Source organism: Sus scrofa, chromosome 5 (genome assembly GCF_054392235.1).
Source record: "Sus scrofa isolate SSC_HxYL_T2T_F1_AM1 chromosome 5, Sscrofa_HxYL_maternal_Yorkshire_Landrace_v2.0, whole genome shotgun sequence".
Lineage (NCBI taxonomy): Eukaryota > Metazoa > Chordata > Mammalia > Artiodactyla > Suidae > Sus > Sus scrofa.
In genome coordinates, this window is record NC_139387.1 from 83,761,805 (window position 1) to 83,780,118 (window position 18,314).

Genomic DNA, 18,314 nt, shown 5'->3' on the forward strand with positions numbered 1-18,314 from the left:
AGAAGCAAAGATATCTCTATAAGGTCCAGATACTGATTTATGAACACCATTCCTCATTAAAAAGAAGCAGTGTTCCTTGGAGAAAAGGGTGATTTTAGGGCAGGAGCAGGGAAAATACAAGTGAAACTGTTATATCTTGTAATTTAACAACACCATCAATGGGACATATTGACACAATGTACCTTGTAATGTATGCACTAGAATACACATTTACTTCTGTTATTTCTGCCAAAAGTACATTCTCAGTATTTAATTTAATTACAAAGAAATATCAAACAAACCTGAATTCAGAGACTTTCTACAAAATAACTGCCTTCACCTGTTGAAAAATGTCAAGCTTGAGAAAAACAGGAGAAATAATTTTAAATGGTTCAGGAAAAACTGTGTGTGTGCGCGCGCTCGTGTGCGTATATAAAGAGAGGGGGAGGGATTGAGTGAGAAGAATATGATAAGGCAAATGATTAACAAACAGCTGATGTATTGAGTAAATGTGAGTTTTTTGTACTATTCTTGTGACTAGGTATATCAGTATAAAAAGTTTTTAAAGGGTACAAAAGTTTTTAAAGGAGATTTGTAAATTGTTTGGAAGATTCTTTTTCCTACTTCAGTGTAGACATAATGAGTTTTAATATAAGACATGCAAAATATTTTCAGCAACAAAATCACATGGTGGAAGCAAAATTCTTTTTAAAAAATTTTTTTACAAAAAAAAAGCTGTCTCCATAGCATGAATTTCTTTTTAAAAGTAATTAACTTTCTTTTCATTGTTAAAATTTCACCTTTAAGGGTAGATTAGATGTCTTTTTGTTTTCTAAAGTATCTGTTAGATAAGATGATGCTTATCACCTAATGCTATCATAGGAAAAGTCCACAATTTTGGGATTTTTGAAAAGTGCAGTGGGTAACTTTTTACTCACACACTTCTCAAATTGGCAGTACTTTTAAGCACCCTTTACTAAGGTATCCATTCAACCTCTGTGATACTAAAATTTTTCTGTTAATTTACATCTCACTATGAGGTAGATTGAAAGATTTTACCTTATTAATGGTTTTTTGTTTGGGGGGTGTTGTTTTGTCCATGCCAGCAGCATGTGGAAATTCCTGGGCCAGGGATCAAATCCACACTACAGCAGCCACCTGAGCCACAGCAGTGACAACAATGGATACTTAATTCCCTGTGCCACAAGAGAACTCCAGATTTTACATTATTTCAGAGACCTTGTTTGTATATAATAGACCACATTGAAATCATCCTGTTCCATGAGTACCAAAGTGAGTCAGTTTTATATATATATATATATATATATGTATATATATATATATGTATATATATATATATGTATATGTGTGTGTGTGTTCTTTGTATACACACACACACACACACACACACACACATATAGTATTCTTTTCCATTAGTTTATCACAGGGTACTGAGTACTGCTGCTCTACAGTAGGACCTTGTTTATCTATTCTGTACATATTGGTTTGGCTCTGCTAATCCCAAACTCCCAGTCCTTCCCTTCCCTATACCCCTTTACTCCTTGGCAACCACCAACTCTGTTCTCTATATCTGTGAGTCTCTTGGTTTCATAGATATGTTGATTTATGTCATAATTTAGATTCCAATATAAATGTGAATGCCATTATTTCATTCTTTTTAGTGGCTGAGCAGTGTCCATTGTATATATGTACTGCATCATCTTTATCCATTCATCTGTCACTGGACATTTAGGTTGCTTCCATGTCTTGGCTATTGTAAACAGTGCTGCAGTGAACATAGAGGTGCTTTTGTCTTTTTGACTTACAGTTTTATCTGGATATATGACGAGGAATGGGATTGCTGGATCATATGGCAGCTCTATTTTTAGTTTTTTTTTAATTTTTATTTTTATTAGAGTGTAGTTGATTCACAGTATTGTGTCAATTTCTGCTATATAGCATAGTGACCCAGTAACACACACACACACACACACACACACACACACACAAACATGTATGTATGTGTATATATATATGTTTTATACATATATATATATATATATATATATATACATATATATATATATATATAGACACACACACACATTCTTTTTCTCATCTGTTTTCTGTCATGGTCTATCCCAAGAGATTAGTTATAGTTCCCTGTGCTGTACAGTAGGACCTCATTGCCTATCCATTCTAAATGTAACAGTTTACATCTACCCAACCCAAACTCCCCATGTATCCCACTCCCTCTCCTGTTTCTTTTGATAACTACAAGTCTCTTCTCTGTGTCCATGAGTCTCTTTATGTTTTGTAGATAGGTTCATTTGTGCCATACTTTAGATTCCACATGTAAGTGATATCATTTGGTATTTATCTTCCTCTTTCTGACTTTCTTCACTTAGTATGAGAATCTCTAGTTCCATCCATGCTGCTGCAAGTGGCATTACTTGTTTTTTTCCTCGCCAAGTAGTATTCCATTGTGTATATGCACTACATCTTCTTAATCCATGCTCCTGCTGATGGACATTTAGGTTATTTCCATTTCTTGACTCTTGTCAATAGCGCTGCAGTGAACAAAGGAGTGTAAATGTCTTTTTGAATTGTAGTTGTGTCCGGATATATGGACAGGAGTGGGATTGCTAGATCATATGGTAGTTCTATATTTAGTTTTCTGAAGAACCTCCATGCTCGTTTCCACAGTGATTGTAGCAGTTTACATTCCCGCCAACAGTGAAGGAAGGTTCCCTTTTCTCCACACCATCTCTAGCATTTATTATTTGTAAATGTGTTAATGATGGCCTTTCTGACTAATATGAGGTGGTACCTCTGCATTTCTCTAATCATTAGTAATGTTGAGCATTTTTTCATGTGCTTGCTGGCCATCTGCATGTTTTCTTTAGAGAAATGTCTGTTTAGGTCTTTTGCCCATTTTTTGATAGGGTTGCTTGGGTTTTTCTTTTTCTTATTGATTTCTATCTGTTGTCTATTTTTAGTTTTTTGAAGAACCTCCATGTGGTTTTCTAGTGGCTGCACTACATTTTTGACACTTCTGACTTCAGCTTCTTTGGTGCATGACCCTGCCTGTACACAAGCAGTATAGGACTTTCATATGTCTCATCTTACCCTTGTAATCTTCCCTCTCTGCCCTTGTCCTCTTTCCTCTCTTTTCCTCCCCTCTAGCCACTTTCTCTTTCATCGTCTGTCATCCCCTTCCCCCACTTCTTCTTCCTTTTCCCGTTTAAAGTACCTGCTTCTTCATTGTGGCTTTAAGTAGAATTAACATGTTTTTCTAAATATTTTCTTTCTATAAAAGACATTTGTTTCTCAGTGTATATCTTCTCTGGTACAGATTTCCTTTAAAAACTCACCCCAGGAGTTCCCGTCGTGGCGCAGTGGTTAATGAATCCGACTAGGAACCATGAGGTTGTGGGTTTGATCCCTAGCCTTGCTCAGTGGATTAACGATCCGGCGTTGCCGAGAGCTGTGGTGTAGGTCGCAGATGCGGCTCAGATCCTGTGTTGCTGTGGCTGTGGCGTAGGCTGGCAGCTACAGCTCCGATTGGACCCCTAGCCTGGGAACCTCCATATGCCGCGGGAGCAGCCCAAGAAATGGCAAAAAGAAAAAAAAACAAACAAAAAACCCTCACCCCACATTTTTTTTTTAACTATAAAAAACTATTTTTACTGTAAAATGTTTTACTATGTAGTAAGTACCATAGGTCAGATATATTAGAAACATCTGTAGCTGAATTGAGCCGTATAGAAAACCTCTATTTTGCCCTAATCCTGTTTTTTTTCAAATTCTTAGTAGTGATTTCTTGTCATTTTCCAACAATATTTGTTTTGTTGCCCTGTTTTTCATGTATTAATGTAGCTATTTTTATCAGGAGAAAATGAAGAAATGTTTCCTAAGTTAAATGGAAGCTGACTTTGGAAAGACTCTTCTAAATATTTATCACTAGACATACTTGAAATAGTATATATTTTAAAACTTTAGACGTACTTGAAATAGTATATATTTTAAAACTTTAATAAGTGTTAAGTTTCAATGACTTGAAAAATATTGCTGAGAAAAATGTAGAGGTTTGTCTTCAAATTCTGGATACTTAGAACATCTTGAGAATTGTCAGTAGCATAAGAAATATAACATTAACTAACACAAGGTTTATCATCAACGTTGGGGCATATAAATTCACAGTTCAGATAGTTTTTTTTTTCATGTAATTTAGAAATCTTTTGGCCTAGTTCTTTCATATCTGATTGCATTGCCATTGTTTTTTACTTCATAGTATTGCTGTAATGAGCTCATGTGAGAAGTGTCAGCTCTGCCATTTTCTTGTTTATATTTGCTTGCATTATTCAAACTGTGGTTTTGTTGAAGGGATCTATTAATCTTCTTATCCTTTTGTGAGAGACAATTGAGTTAAAATTAGATAACATTGTCTTTAAATATACGTAATGTAGACATGCACAGACATTAGTACCTGGCATCTAATTAATGATTAAGTTTCTACTGGTCAAAAGTTAATGAATGAATGAGGATTTCACTGTTAGTGCCTCCCTGTTGTCACACATCCCTTAATGAATGACATATGGACTCCCAGATGAATAGAGCAAAAGAGGGAGGAGGCAGTGTCAATCCATAAATTAAGTATTTCTCCCTATTAGAGTATCTTGTGTGTGTGCCACACTTTGAAGTGTACTCTTCTACAAGAAGCAAGAACCCTGGCAAGTCAAGGTGTAGTGTTCTGGTAAAGCCTGTAGGCAGCAAAGGAGTAGATTGGGAATTATTTGTTGTGTATGACATAGCAAAGGGGCGATATAGGTGGAGTTTTCTTGTGGCTTAGCTGTTTAGGGATCCAGCGTTGTCACTGCTTTGGCTCAGGTTGCTGCTGTGGCACAGGTTTGATCCCTGGCCCAAGAACTTCCTAATGCTATCAGTGCAGCCAAAAAGAAAAAAAAAAAACAAAACAAAGCAAGATGATTTACAAGAGGTCAAAAGTAGAATATAGGATTCTTCATTAATTAAATTTATCTCCAATGAAACATGGCTGCATTATTTTAGTAAATAACCTTGGCATCCTTTGTTTAGCTAATATTTTCCTCTGTGATCTACAGATGAATTTAATGTTAATGGCATTTTAAATGTCAAACTGTCATTGAATTTCTCTTCAATGTTGAATGTTTTGTATATTTAATATGTATCAATAGCTGTTTTTCCTAATATATATATATAGACATCTTTTAACTGCAATTTTTATGAAATTTTTCAGTTTTCAATTAAATTTCAGGAAACTTCTAATCTTTTTCTATAATTGGAAACACTTTATGTAGCAGTGGAACGGTCTTTTTTTTTTTTTTAAGTTTGAAATAACTCTGCTTTTTTTCTGATGTTGTAAAGAAAATTTTTTAGGAACTCTTTTGTGGTGCAGCCGCTTAAGGATCCAGCGTTGTCAATGCAGCAGCTAGGGTTGCTGCTGTGGCAAGCCTTCGATTTCTGGCCCGGGAACCTCCACATGCCAAGGATGTGGCCAAAAATTTTTTTTAATTTTAAAAATTTATCATGCACATAAAGCTTAATTACATGCAAGTTTATCCACATCAAAAAGAGACAAAGTAAAACAAGCTCTACTACTACTTTTCAGGCCCTTTTTGTGTTTCTTTATTGTGTTTTTCTCCTAAGGGATAAATTCAGGCGTATTTCCTAGGTGATAATTATTTGGCTTTTTTTATGGTCGTACCTCATATTCGTCAATTGAAAAAAAATTAATTTTTTTTCTTTTTTTTTTTTTTTTTTTTTTTTTGTCTTTCTGTCTTTTCTAGGGCCATACCCTTGGCATGTGGAGGCTCCCAGGCTAGGGATCTAATCAGAGCTGTAGCTGCTGGCCCACGCCACAGCCATAGCAATGCCAGATCTGAGACACATCTGTGACCTACACCACAGCTCTCAGCAATGCCGGATCCTTAACCCACTGAGTGAGGCCAGGAATTGAATCCGCAACCTCATGGTTCCTAGTCGGATTTGTTAACCACTGAGCCATGACGGGGGAACTCCTCATTTTTTTTTTTTTCTCTTGTTTATGGCTCATATAAATGGAATCATAATGTATTCTGAAATGATTTTTTTTTCCTTGTCTTTTTTTTGTCTTTTTTCTGGGGCCTCACCCATGGCATATGGAGGTTCCCAGGTTAGGGGTCTAATCAGAGCTACAGCCGCAGGCCTATGCCAGTGTCATAGCAACACAGGATCCTCAACCCACTAAGCAAGGCCAGGGATCAAACCTGCAACCTCATGGTTCCTAGTCGGATTTGTTAACCACTAAGCCATGATGGGAACTCCTAAGATGATTTTTTTACTTGACATTTTGTTGTTGGCCATTTGTATTGATCCCTGTTAATTTTTCCTACCCTATAATATTTCATTACATGAATATGCTGCCACATTGTTTTTATTCATGCTTTCATTTATGAGTATTTGAGTTGTTTCCAGTCTTTTCTAGGGTATATGCTTATGAGCGTAATTGCTCATCACGGGGTATTCTTTTTCTTCTCCTTTTCTCTGTATATTACATACATTGATGTTTTTATTTTCCTCTAGTGATTTGGCAAGTAATAATCTGGACTTTAATTTTGTTGTTAAACACTTGTGAAAATTTTAGAAACACTGCCAAGAACGAATTTCCCTTAATGTTAATGATGAGGATAAACCAATATTGTTTGTTATCCCCATGTAAGTAACATACAGAATACAGCTTTAATTCTTCTTACTACTACTTCCTTTTTTTCATTTTTGTGAGAAAGTTCTTGACTATCATTTTCAAGTTATTTTAATAGTTTTATATTTTAAAAATTAGCTTTACATTTACATATTCTTTTGTAATTATCAATGACATTGGCATTCTTGTTTGTAAGATGATAGTTGTGATTGAGACAAAGATGTGTTTAAATAACTTCTGTGCACATCATCAGTCATCTTTATCATATAGAATACTTACTGAAACTTTATATGTCTGAAAATGAATTTCTTTTTTCTTACTTGAGCAATATGAGTATGGATTTCTTATGAAAAAACTTTTATTTCCTCAGAACTTCGGTATTTGTTCATTATTTTATGGCAATTTTGAAGAGAAGTCAGAGCCTAGTCCAACTGTTCTGTGTAACTTTTGAGGAGTACTGGTGTTTCTGGGTATTTCTAGGAATCTTTATCTTTGAAATTCACATCTTTTATTAGGATATGTCTGAGTGTTTTCTCTTTCATTAATTTTTGCCTAGTGACTTTTGCACCCTGATACCCTGCCCTCTTTGATAAACACTTTAAAAACATGTTAGCTAAAGAAATTCTTCTGTTATCTCAATGATTATTGGTTCTGTTCCATTTATTCTGGTCTTTCCATTGGGGCCACTTTTTTTTTTTTCTATGTTTGATCTCCTTTTTATCATGCATGTCTCATTTTTGTCCATCCCATTGTTTTCATTCTTTTCTGTGAGAGCGAATTCTCATGCTTGTCTTCTGCTTTACTGAGGTGATCTACATTGTCAAATCTACTTTTTAATGTCCCTTTTTTTGTGGATAATCCTGGGCAAAGAAATGTCATTATCTTTCTGGTTTTCTAGCTACCATGCTTGACTTTATGTCTGATGTTTCATCTTGAAGTTACTTGTACATCCTATAAGTAGAGGTCCCATTACCTGATGATAACAGTCTTTCCATGCTGGTGCTTCTCGTAGGTGCCCCACATCCCTGGGTCTTTGGATTCATTTTGACAAGCTTTATAAAGTAAAGTTTTGAGGGTTTTGCTTCCTTTCATAACCACTGAGTTAAACTCAACTTTCTGTACTTTTTTAAAAAAATAATTTGTAACTCTCTGAATCCCATTATCAGACACACAATCATATTTTATTGATCCTTAGTAGCGAAAGGAAATCCAAATTGAACTTGCCTTTCTATCTAGTTTGGCTGAAGATTTCCTCTACTTTCCACTAGACCATGTTGTCCTCTCAGAATTGTTTTGCAAGTGCGTTTTGTAATTCCATGAAGTTGCTTTTAATGAACCAGAATTTCAGAAAATTTCTCACAAATTATACAAATTTTTATACTTTCTTCAAAGTTCACTGGAATTAGATTTAAGAGATAAATACAGGTCCTTTAATGCCCACATTTTCCTAAAATATGTCAAAAAATTTTTATGTATTTTTAATTTCCAAGAATTCTACCAAAATGCTAACAAATAAAATTATGAGATCCTTGGGAATTGCTTTAAAATAATCTGGAAAGGGTTGTGAAGATAGGTAATTGTGCTATAGATGAAACAAGACTGACCATGAGTTTTGATATCTGCTGATGGGTACTGTTGTACTAGTTTCTCTACTTTTACATAAAATTATTTTTAATTTTCCAAGGGTTTAATTTCTTTCTTAGAAAAAGATTTCTTTGATTGTGGTTAAACCATGTACGCTATGACAATATTTAATCTTAAATTTATTGTGCTTTCCAGTATGAACTGATATGATCAGTTTCATAATTTCTGTGCAGATTTCAAAAGAGAAATCACTGTGTCTCATAAATCACGTATTGGTGATTTTATGTAACACATCTATAAGCTAATTTAGTTTTTGCATACTTAATCTGTGAGATATTACAAAAAGTTAAATTTTTCCACATTTATAGCAATAGTGCCTATGTTTTTTATGCTATTGTAGGTGGACTCTTTTCCTTCCATTTTATTGGTCACACTTATTAAGCTTTTTAGTTCAGTAGTGCTATTTAAAATAATTCCTATATTATATGCTAAATGTTCATATTTTCCTTTGTTCTCTAAGTTTGTGACCTTTAGCATAGAATCCACCACAAAATAAATTAATGCTAAGTTGAAAAAAAAAAGTTATAACTTATTCCACCTGAATCTGTACCTAATGTTGAACTAAGGAACCTGGTTTTCTGTTGCCTGATGAGAGTGACTGCCATCTGGTCTTGAGTTTTAAATATGTAGTATACCAGGTAGATTACTGTAAGAGCTCAGAAAATACCTGTTTGATTAATATATTAACTACTCAAATTGATGCAGGAGTTCCCGTTGTGGCTCAGTGGGTTACAAATTTGCCTAGTATCCATGAGAATGCAGGTTTGATCCCTGCCCTTGCTCAGTGGATTCAGGATCCTGAATTGCCTTGAGCTGTGGTTGTAGGTTGCAGACACAGCTTGTTTCCGGTGTTGCTCTGGCTATGGAGTAGGCTGGCAACTGCAACTCCAATTACGCCCCCTAGCCTGGGAACTTCATATGCCACGGGTGCTGCCCAAAAAACAAAACAAAACAAAACAAAAAAACCTCCAAAGTGATGTAATTGGCTTTGAGAAGAAAAGGAACCGTGCATTTGTAGTTTGATGAGTGAACACAGTGTATCTGTCGGTGTGTAAACTCAGGGTCATGATAGATAATTAAATCTGAAGACCTAGATTTTGAGATGTAACATTGTATTTTAGCTGCTTTCTCTTGTCTGTTAATTTTTTTTTTTTTTTTTTTTTTTTTTTTTTTTGTCTTTTTTGCCATTTCTTGGGCTGCTGCTGTGGCATATGGAGGTTCCCAGGCCAGGGGTCCAATCGGAGCTGTAGCCACCGGCCTACACCAGAGCCACAGCAACGCGGGATCCAAGCCGTGTCTGCAACCTACACCACAGCTCCCGGCAATGCCGGATCCTTAACCTACTGCGAAAGGCCAGGGATCGAACCTGCAACCTCATGGTTCCTATTCGGATTCGTTAACCACTGAGCCACGACGGGAACTCCCTGTTAATTCTTTTTAGTTTTAGAAGTTTAGCTCTTTGGAAAACCAGAAAAAGGACTTCATGCTTACTTATTGAGAATGACAGGAGATCGGAATTGGATACAAACATTAGTTGAACTAAGAAAGGTTGAGTTTCAGTTGGAAATATTTAATCATGAATGAGAACTAGTGCTGACCCTCAAGCCAGAGAAATAAAAATTTCAAAAATTGTAACAATTTGCCTAAACTGTAAATTTCTGGGAATTGGAATTATGTAAAGAATCCGTTTGGAGAAATAGGGTTAGATTGTGCTAAAGGGATCGAAAGGCATATATTTTAATAATCTTAGGAAAATATGAATTAGAAGGGTTTTATGTATATAATATATTCTATTTATTATGAGTATCTAGTGCTTGTGGTGGTGTTAATCATTCCATTTTGCTTACATTCCATTTTGGGTGTTCTGAGAGGAAAAAGAAAATACTTAAGGTCATTCTTTACTCGTAATGTTGTTTTCTCCCCCAGCATAATAAAACCCACAAATTTTAAATCTACTGTGCTCACTTATGATAACAGATTTATAAAAAGTATCTTAAACATATTATTAGCATAAAGGGTTTTGGTTTGGTTTGGTTTGGTTTAGATTGATTGGTTTTTTTAGGGCCACACCTGCAGCCTATGGAAGTTCCCAGGCTAGGTGTCAAATCAGAGCTACAGCTGCTGGCCTATGCCACGGCCACAGCAATGCGGGATGTGAGCCAAGTCTGCAACCTGTACCACAGCTCACGGCAATGCTGGATCCCTGACTCAATGAGCAAGGCCAGGGATTGAACCTGCATCCTCATGGATACTAGTCAGATTGGTTTCCGCTGCGCCACAATGGTAACTCCTAGTGTAAGGTTTTGATTTTTATTATGTAATAAAATTAATTGTCTATAGTTTGTCCCTTCCACAATATGTTCAATTCTGAAAGACTATACTTGCTAAAATACCTCTATCACTACTGTTGCCTCAGCGCTTTCATGTGATGTAGATAAACCCTTATTTGCAGAAAATGTCACATAATTTTTAAGCAGCTACTTGTCTCCAAATTTATATATACTCTTCATTAGAAATTCAGAAAGAGTGGGCTTAATTTATTATTCATTTAAGTCCATTGTGAGTCTAACTGAAGAGAGATTGTCTCTTGTTAATCATATTTTGTTTTGTTTTTGTTTTTAGACTGTAAATTCTATCTGCTGGGGCATATCCCCAGCATCAGAGTGAAATGTATGCAACTGCGTACAATGCTCAAGGGTTATATCTGGCCAAATGTCTCTCCTTTTGTATCTCCAACGGTAGAAAAAAGTGTTGGATTCATTAGCTAACAAGCTACCAGCTAGGAAAGAGTTCTTTGCTCAAATTGAGCTTACATGGAGAACTTAGAAGGAATGAAAGGGGCAGTTTCCAGGCTCGATGATGTGAAGTATTGCGACTTGTAAAACTAGAAGGGGAAAATGAGGAATGGTAATGATTTTCCCTGTCATTAGTTTTCATATTTGTAAATTTAAATCTTTCATTCATCCCACCTCGAAAGTTAAGGTTGAGTACTAAAAACAAAATAATTCTGAGATCATTATACCTGTTCATTGATAGACCTTTCTCTCATCTCAGCTGTCTGTAACTATAAAAGCAAATGGGTGGGTAGCTGCAGGACATATAAAATAGTGACCAATGGACTTAGTACCTGCCTGGATCAAGAATGTTGGAAGGATTGATCTATAAAATAATCACATCTAGAACTTTTCTGTGGTAAATATAAGTCATTGTATTAGTCAGCTTAACTTCTTATGAAGTATAGTGACAAGTTCATTATACAGCATTATGTTTGATAGGAGTTTGACCAGTTGTTTACCTATTTTAAAATCTTTCTTTGCAATCTTATATACTGGTAGGTGATGATAATTTGTGAATTTGAAATTTAATTCTAATTCATATTAAGATTGACCATACCCAGTGATGATAACAGTGGGGAATACAGGAACTGTCTTATAAATTGGTCAAAATGCATGGGGCATATCACTTTTAGATGAGAATTTGGCCATATTGCTGTTTAAAATGAGCATAACATTACCAGAGTCAAGTGTCAAGTGTCAATTAATCCAAGTGTCAAGATTAAGCTTATTATTATTACTACATGAATTGTAATAGCAAAAAACAACATTGACAATGTCTTTAGAGATCTAGTTAAGTTATGATATATCAATAGGATCATATATTATACAGCTGTTAAAAAAGGCTGAGTACTGTGTGTATTGATATGCTCAGATCCCTAAAATGGGTTGTTAAATAAAAACATACACAGAAAATATGCTGAAGTACTAAGTGGCACATCAACATGTAGTTATCTCTGCTGAGTGAGATTGGGAGCCCAAGGGAAACTTCTTCTTTTCATTTCAATGACCAGGTATCCCTTTTTTTTTTTTTTTTCTTTCTTTCTTTCTTTCTTTCTTTTTTTTTTTTCCTCCATCTTTGGCTGCTCTGCAGCTTATGGAGCTCCTGGGCCAGGGTTCAGGTCTAAGCTGCAATCTTGACCTAAGCTACAGCTGTGGGCAACGCTGGATCTTTAACCCACTGCTCTGAAGGGGATTGAATCCATGTCTCACTGCTCCCAAGATGCTGCCAATCCCATTGCTCCACAGCTGACGCTCCGATGTATCATTTTTTTTTTAAATCAGTAAATAAAATATACTATCATTCGTCCACATATAGTTGTCCTTTGATAGTCTTTACTTTTATATTTTTATTTGAGTTATTGGTGTGGTCTTTTCTGAAAAATACAAAAACACTTTTAGAACCATTGCTTTGAGTTTGTCTGCAGTATTACTGCTGAAATGACTATTCCACTTAATATAAGGGGTTTGTGGTATCTTATTTTAAATTTTAAGGGCCTTTAGAAAAAGGAAACAGATATATGTGGTAGGAGTTAAAAAATAATATGTAAATCCTTTTTTAAGTCTCTGTTGTGCTGTTTTTCTATTTCAGTTACCTAGAAAAGTACGAGAAAGTTCATCATTTTGGGGAGGATGATGATGAGGTACCACCAGGCAATCCCAAACCACAGCTTCCTATTGGTGCAATTCCATCTTCCTACAATTACCAGCAACACAGTGTGTCAGGTAAATATCGCTGGAAATGAGTAAGACATAGGTCCACAATTTTGAATTAAGAAAATAGACATCACCAATGAATTCTACTCCCTTCCCTTGCACATGAAAATACTTCAAGCCTTGGGGTAATGCACATTCTAAAGATCAACATCTGAGTGTCATGAGGACCCTTCCTGTCCTTGCCTGCATATAAGAATTTTCAGAGTTAAAATTTACCTGTACTTTCAAGTGAAGTTTTTTCCCTTATTTCTTTAGCTAAAGATCAGTTTAACCTGAGTAGTCACTAGAATGATACGAGGAAGGTCTTATTTAGGATTAGGAAAGTCAAACAAATACTCATAGCATCTACTAGATTTTCTGTAATTCCTGAAATTCCCAGTACCAGAATTCCTCAGAAACATTTCTTACTATTCAACTATTTTCTTGCCGTTGTATCAGAGACTGAAGATTTTTTTCATTTAAGCCATTCTTGTAATGGTGATAGAGGAATCTACAGCTAAAAAGAACAGGATTGGAAATAATCAGGTTGTGAGTCTAACAAAGGTTCTTGAAGCAGAATAGATGGGAGTTAATGTTTAGTGGCTCACGGGGTTGAGGCTGTGAAGACCAGGAAGAGTGCACTGAAGAGATAAGTATCTCTTCTTCAGTCATCATTTGCCCTAAAAGAGGATATGTGTCCTTTTTAAAGGGTATGTTCTTTATAAAATACACTGTTAGCTACATCTTTATTATTTTTCATTGGCACTAATTCTCATCTCTTAGGTAATCCTTAGATTTAAGCACTCTGATTTGTGTCAATAGTACAGGTACTTTTATTTTCAGTTACCTATTTTCAAAGTGTTTTTCATGTTGAATTTGACTTTATTTCTTCCCTAGTCAGTAATAGCTGAAGAAACAATCTCCAAGAAATGTTGATCTCCATTAGGAAAGGCTTCATCTGATGCTTTTGTATATTTGGGGCTGGGGAGGGGTGGTGGCAGAGGTGAGGGCAAACCAAATCTAGCTTCATCTAATAAGTTATTATCTCAAGAACTAATGTTAAAGGAGAAAATTTTAAGTCATATTGTAGAAGATCTTGTTGATAGTTGAAGTAGGTAAAATAAAACAGGGTGATTTGATAGGTAATGTGCTTCCTTTTCCTAAAAAGAGCTCATAACCATTATCTAACTCAAGGTTGTTATAGAGTATACTCCTACAATGAGCGAGTCATTGTCCTAATGACCTTTAAGGCTATTTAATAACTGTTGTTACAGTAACAGCTGAAACTGTCCATTCTTGTAGCTTAAATAGTGTCTATTGGAGCTCCCCTAACAGACCCATTTCTACATTAAATCTTGTTTAACATGAAATTTTTTCTGTTTTTTTTTTCTCCCTTATTTAAACATGATTTACTATAAGAAAGAAAATGTGAAATATTGCTGGTATTTCAGACGCCTAATTAAAGTCATTGATAGAGCCACACACTTTAAGGGAATGACAGAATTCCTTAACCTGGTGTTATAATAACTCTATTCTGATATGCTGTCATATGTCTGTCCTCTTTTTTTAAGGAGATTTTGAGCAGTTATATAACATGTAGCATGTTTGACAAAATCAGGATTAGGGACTCATGAAAGGGAAAAAACCTAGAAATTGCTAGGGAGCATCAGACTAATAAATCTAATTCAAATTGAAAAGCAGTAGTATTTCTGGGTAACATTTATGAATTTGGAGGTGCTTTTAATTTTTTTGAAAGGAGCCATAGCAACATTATGACAGTGCTCTGAAAATTAACATGACTGTTAATATCCAAAATAAATCCTTCACTGATGATTCTTTTCAAATGCCATTAAGGAAAATATAGTAAGCTTTGTGGCTGTCAATTTGTGTGTGTGTATATGTGTATGTGTAAATAAACATGGAACTGGAATTACATGGTGGTAGATTAAGAGCCTTTAGGAAGTTTTAATTAGAACCTTTAAAAAATTTATTTCTACATCTTTGATCATACAGCCTTATTCTTCGATAATTTGAAAGGTAATTTAAATTGGCATTTAGTGTGAAGTGCAGTTCCACTCATAGAATAGTGTACATTGATAGAATATGGGGCCAAATTTTCTTTTAAGGATATTGACTCCTTTTGCCCAATGACTTTAAGTGGCCAAAAAAGTGTTAAATAGATTTTCTTTGACTTTTAGGATTATTAAATATTGGCATCAAAATATGGTGGTTTTGTCATTTATTTTCATAGTTTTTTTGTGCTTTTCATTGCCAAGAATACCTAGTAATCATTTTCCTTCAGTTCTTTTTCTTGGTATTGATTTGGATACAGTCAGTTCTGCAGAATTATAGGATAGATTATTAAGGGTTTTTTGTTCATTTCTTAGATCTTTTTGTTTTGTTTTTTTTTAAATCGCTCAATAAATTTATTACACTTATAGTTGTACATCTCTTACATTTTAAAATTTAAACAGTTAATTTCTAAATTAAAATTTTAAGGTTTTAAATTTATTTGCAGTATCTTTAGTAGAAAAGTTGTAAAGGGCAAAATTGACAAAGGACAACTCATTGAAATTAATGGAATTTTAGAGCTATCCAGGAATTTGGTGATCATTTAATCTAATTCAGTCATTTTGGTCAAAGGAGTCCAAACACTCTATCCATCTGCACTTTTGGTACTTATATTGGGAAAAATTTTGTACAGAAAGAGTTATTTGTTGTTGTTGTTGTTTTATCGTTTGTATTTGAGCAAGTTTTTCTCTTACATGTCCCATATTCGAACGGACACTTGAACTACAACAATAACTGCCAATATGGAAAGAATATATTGTGTAATATCTGTATTGTAAACAGCACTCCAGGAACAGTTCTCCTTTTCCTCGAAATTGAAAACAAAGATTGCCTCAGATTAAATTAAGTTTGTCAGCAGTGATACGTTTGTATAAACATTGAGTCAAGAATGTTGTAAATTTCACAGTTCCCCTCGTAGTGCAGCAGAAACAAATCCGACTAGGAACCATGTGGTTGGTTGCAGGTTCGATCCCTGGCCTTGCTTAGTGAGTTAAGGATCCGGTGTTGCCATGAGCTGTGGTGTAGGTCACAGATGCGGCTCATATCCCGAGTTGCTGTGGCCCTTGTGTAGGCCAGCGGCTACTGCTCCGATAAGACCCCTAGCCTGGGAACGTCCATATGCCACGGGTACGGCCCTAGAAAGGACAAAAAAAAAAAAAAAAAAAAAAAAAGACCAAAAAAAAATATTTTCCAATCCCATTCTGATTATGAAACTATAGCCATCCAATCATACCTCCTTGGGGATGGGAAGGGAGGCTTTTAAAAATCTCGTAAGCATTTTCTCCTACATTATCTTAGGGAACTTTACCAGCCTCATGTAATTAAAGGACTTTTCATACTTATATTTATTCATTTTATTTATTTTTTAATGATTTTTATTTTTTCCATTATAGTTGGTTTACAGTGCTCTGTCAATTTTCTGCTATATAGCAAAGTGACCTAGTCACACGTACATATATACATTCTTTTTCACACGTTATCCTCCATCATGTTTCATCCTAAGTGACTAGATATAGTTCCCTGTGCAATTGGAGATATCTTTGGCAAAATCATTCATGTAAGGATGTATTGAACTGAATATATGATGGCGTCTGTCATCCTTTAGTAGCAAACAGAACAACTCCAATATCACATTGAAATCACATAAATAAGACTGTGACAGATGTTGAATGTGGGTTACAAGTTTTTTTCAGTTGAAGAGATTGGCCTGAAAATTTTGTAGAATCTAAAAATTTAACTGTTTCTGAGACTTTATATTTCATGATTAAGTCCAGGGTACAGTATAGAAATATTAAAATCTATTCCTACATTCAAAGAAATTGTTACATTTTCTAATGAGGAATATATCAAGATGATAAAAAATAAACAATGTTATTGTTCAGCCTTACATATGGTAAAGAACCTGTGTTATATTCATTTACTGTATTGTGGCAGTTCTTATTAGAGAAATTCCTGGAATATTTTAGAATTGAAGAGGTGTCTCCTCAAATATCTGCACTTGGGAAATGAAGAAATTTCTTACATGATTTTCTTCTGTGGCATGTTATGACAATAGATTTCTATATGCATTCCATTTAGTGACATTAAAAAAAATTTTTTTTCAAACCCATATGTTTCTGAAATGTTTCATCTAGCAGTTTTCTGACTCTTGTCTCTTGCCTTTTCCTGTTAAAACTAGTTAGATCTTTATGTGAAAAATATACTGGAGTATGTGCAGGACATAGCCAAGGCCCAAAATGTACCAATCAAGAGTCAATATTTCTAGAAGTAAAACATTTTCTTATATATATATATTATTATATAATATATCAGGTTCTGTAATCTCATCTTCCCTATCTTTAAGATTCTAAAAGTCTTTTAATTTTTCTACATAAAATCTTAGTTACTTTGGGTTAGGAAAGGATTTCTTAGGATTCAGAAGTATGAACTATAAATGTAAAAAATTATAAATCAGACTTCATCAAAATTAGATCTTCAGCTCTTTGAAGTTACTGCTAAGAAAATGAAAAGGCAAGCCTCTCACTATCAGGGAGAAAATATTTGCAAAACAATATTAGATAAGTGACTCATATTTGGAATATTTTAAACAGTGTTAAGTGCTCACAAGGATGCAGAGCAACAGCAACTCTCTGTTCATGACTGGTGGAAAGACAGGATATTATAGCCTCTTTGGAAAACAGTTTTAGAGTCTCCTACAAAGTTAAGCATACACTTATGTATGACCACGCAATCCAAAAGAAATGAACTATGTATGCACAAAGTCCTGTATGTGCAAATTTATAGCGGCTGTGTTCATATGTGCCAAAAAATGGAAACAGTCCAAATGTCCTTCAGCTGCATAATGGATAAATTGTGTTATAGCCATACTATATCAGTTGAAAAGGAGTCAACTACTGATACTGATTAACCTCGAAAGCATTTTGCTAAATGAAAGAAATCAGACACAAAAGGATATATATTGTGTGATTCCATTTACTGGCGTTTTGAAGTAAAACAGAAAGTAGATCAATGATTGTCTATGGGTAGAGGAGGGGATCAACTAAAAAGAAGCATAAATAAGCTCCGTGGGTGTGATGGAAATGCTCTATCCATTGAGGTTGTAGTTAAAAGGCTATTTATCAAAACTCATAGAACTGTACAATTAAAAAGCATGCATTTTATATGTCAATTATATGGCAAAAAAAATCCTACCCCCAGAGTAACAGTCCTCCCAGAAGTGGGTAAAGAAGGTAGGCAGCATGTCTGAAAATATATTGTTAACAGTTTCAAAGGAAACAGTCTTTCTGGTTATAGTATGTAAAAATCAGAAAAAGTCCTTGAAATGCAAGAGTAAAAAGAGTAGGTAAATTAAAATGAAAATACAGTAATAA

The 18,314-nt window shown here is 34.7% G+C and overlaps 1 protein-coding gene across 2 annotated transcripts in view; it reads left to right on the forward strand.

Annotated features, from left to right (window-relative positions):
- Nucleotides 1-18,314, forward strand: part of ARID2 (AT-rich interaction domain 2) — a 160,699-nt gene that overhangs the window by 78,798 nt on the left and 63,587 nt on the right. For both annotated transcript variants that reach the window (XR_014804018.1, XM_021092987.2), the window contains exon 4: nt 12,770-12,903. Coding sequence is in view for 1 of the 2 variants with exons in the window: in XM_021092987.2 (XP_020948646.2) it covers nt 12,770-12,903 (134 nt within the window). In the remaining variant the exon portion in view is untranslated. The remainder of the gene's footprint in view (nt 1-12,769; nt 12,904-18,314) is intronic.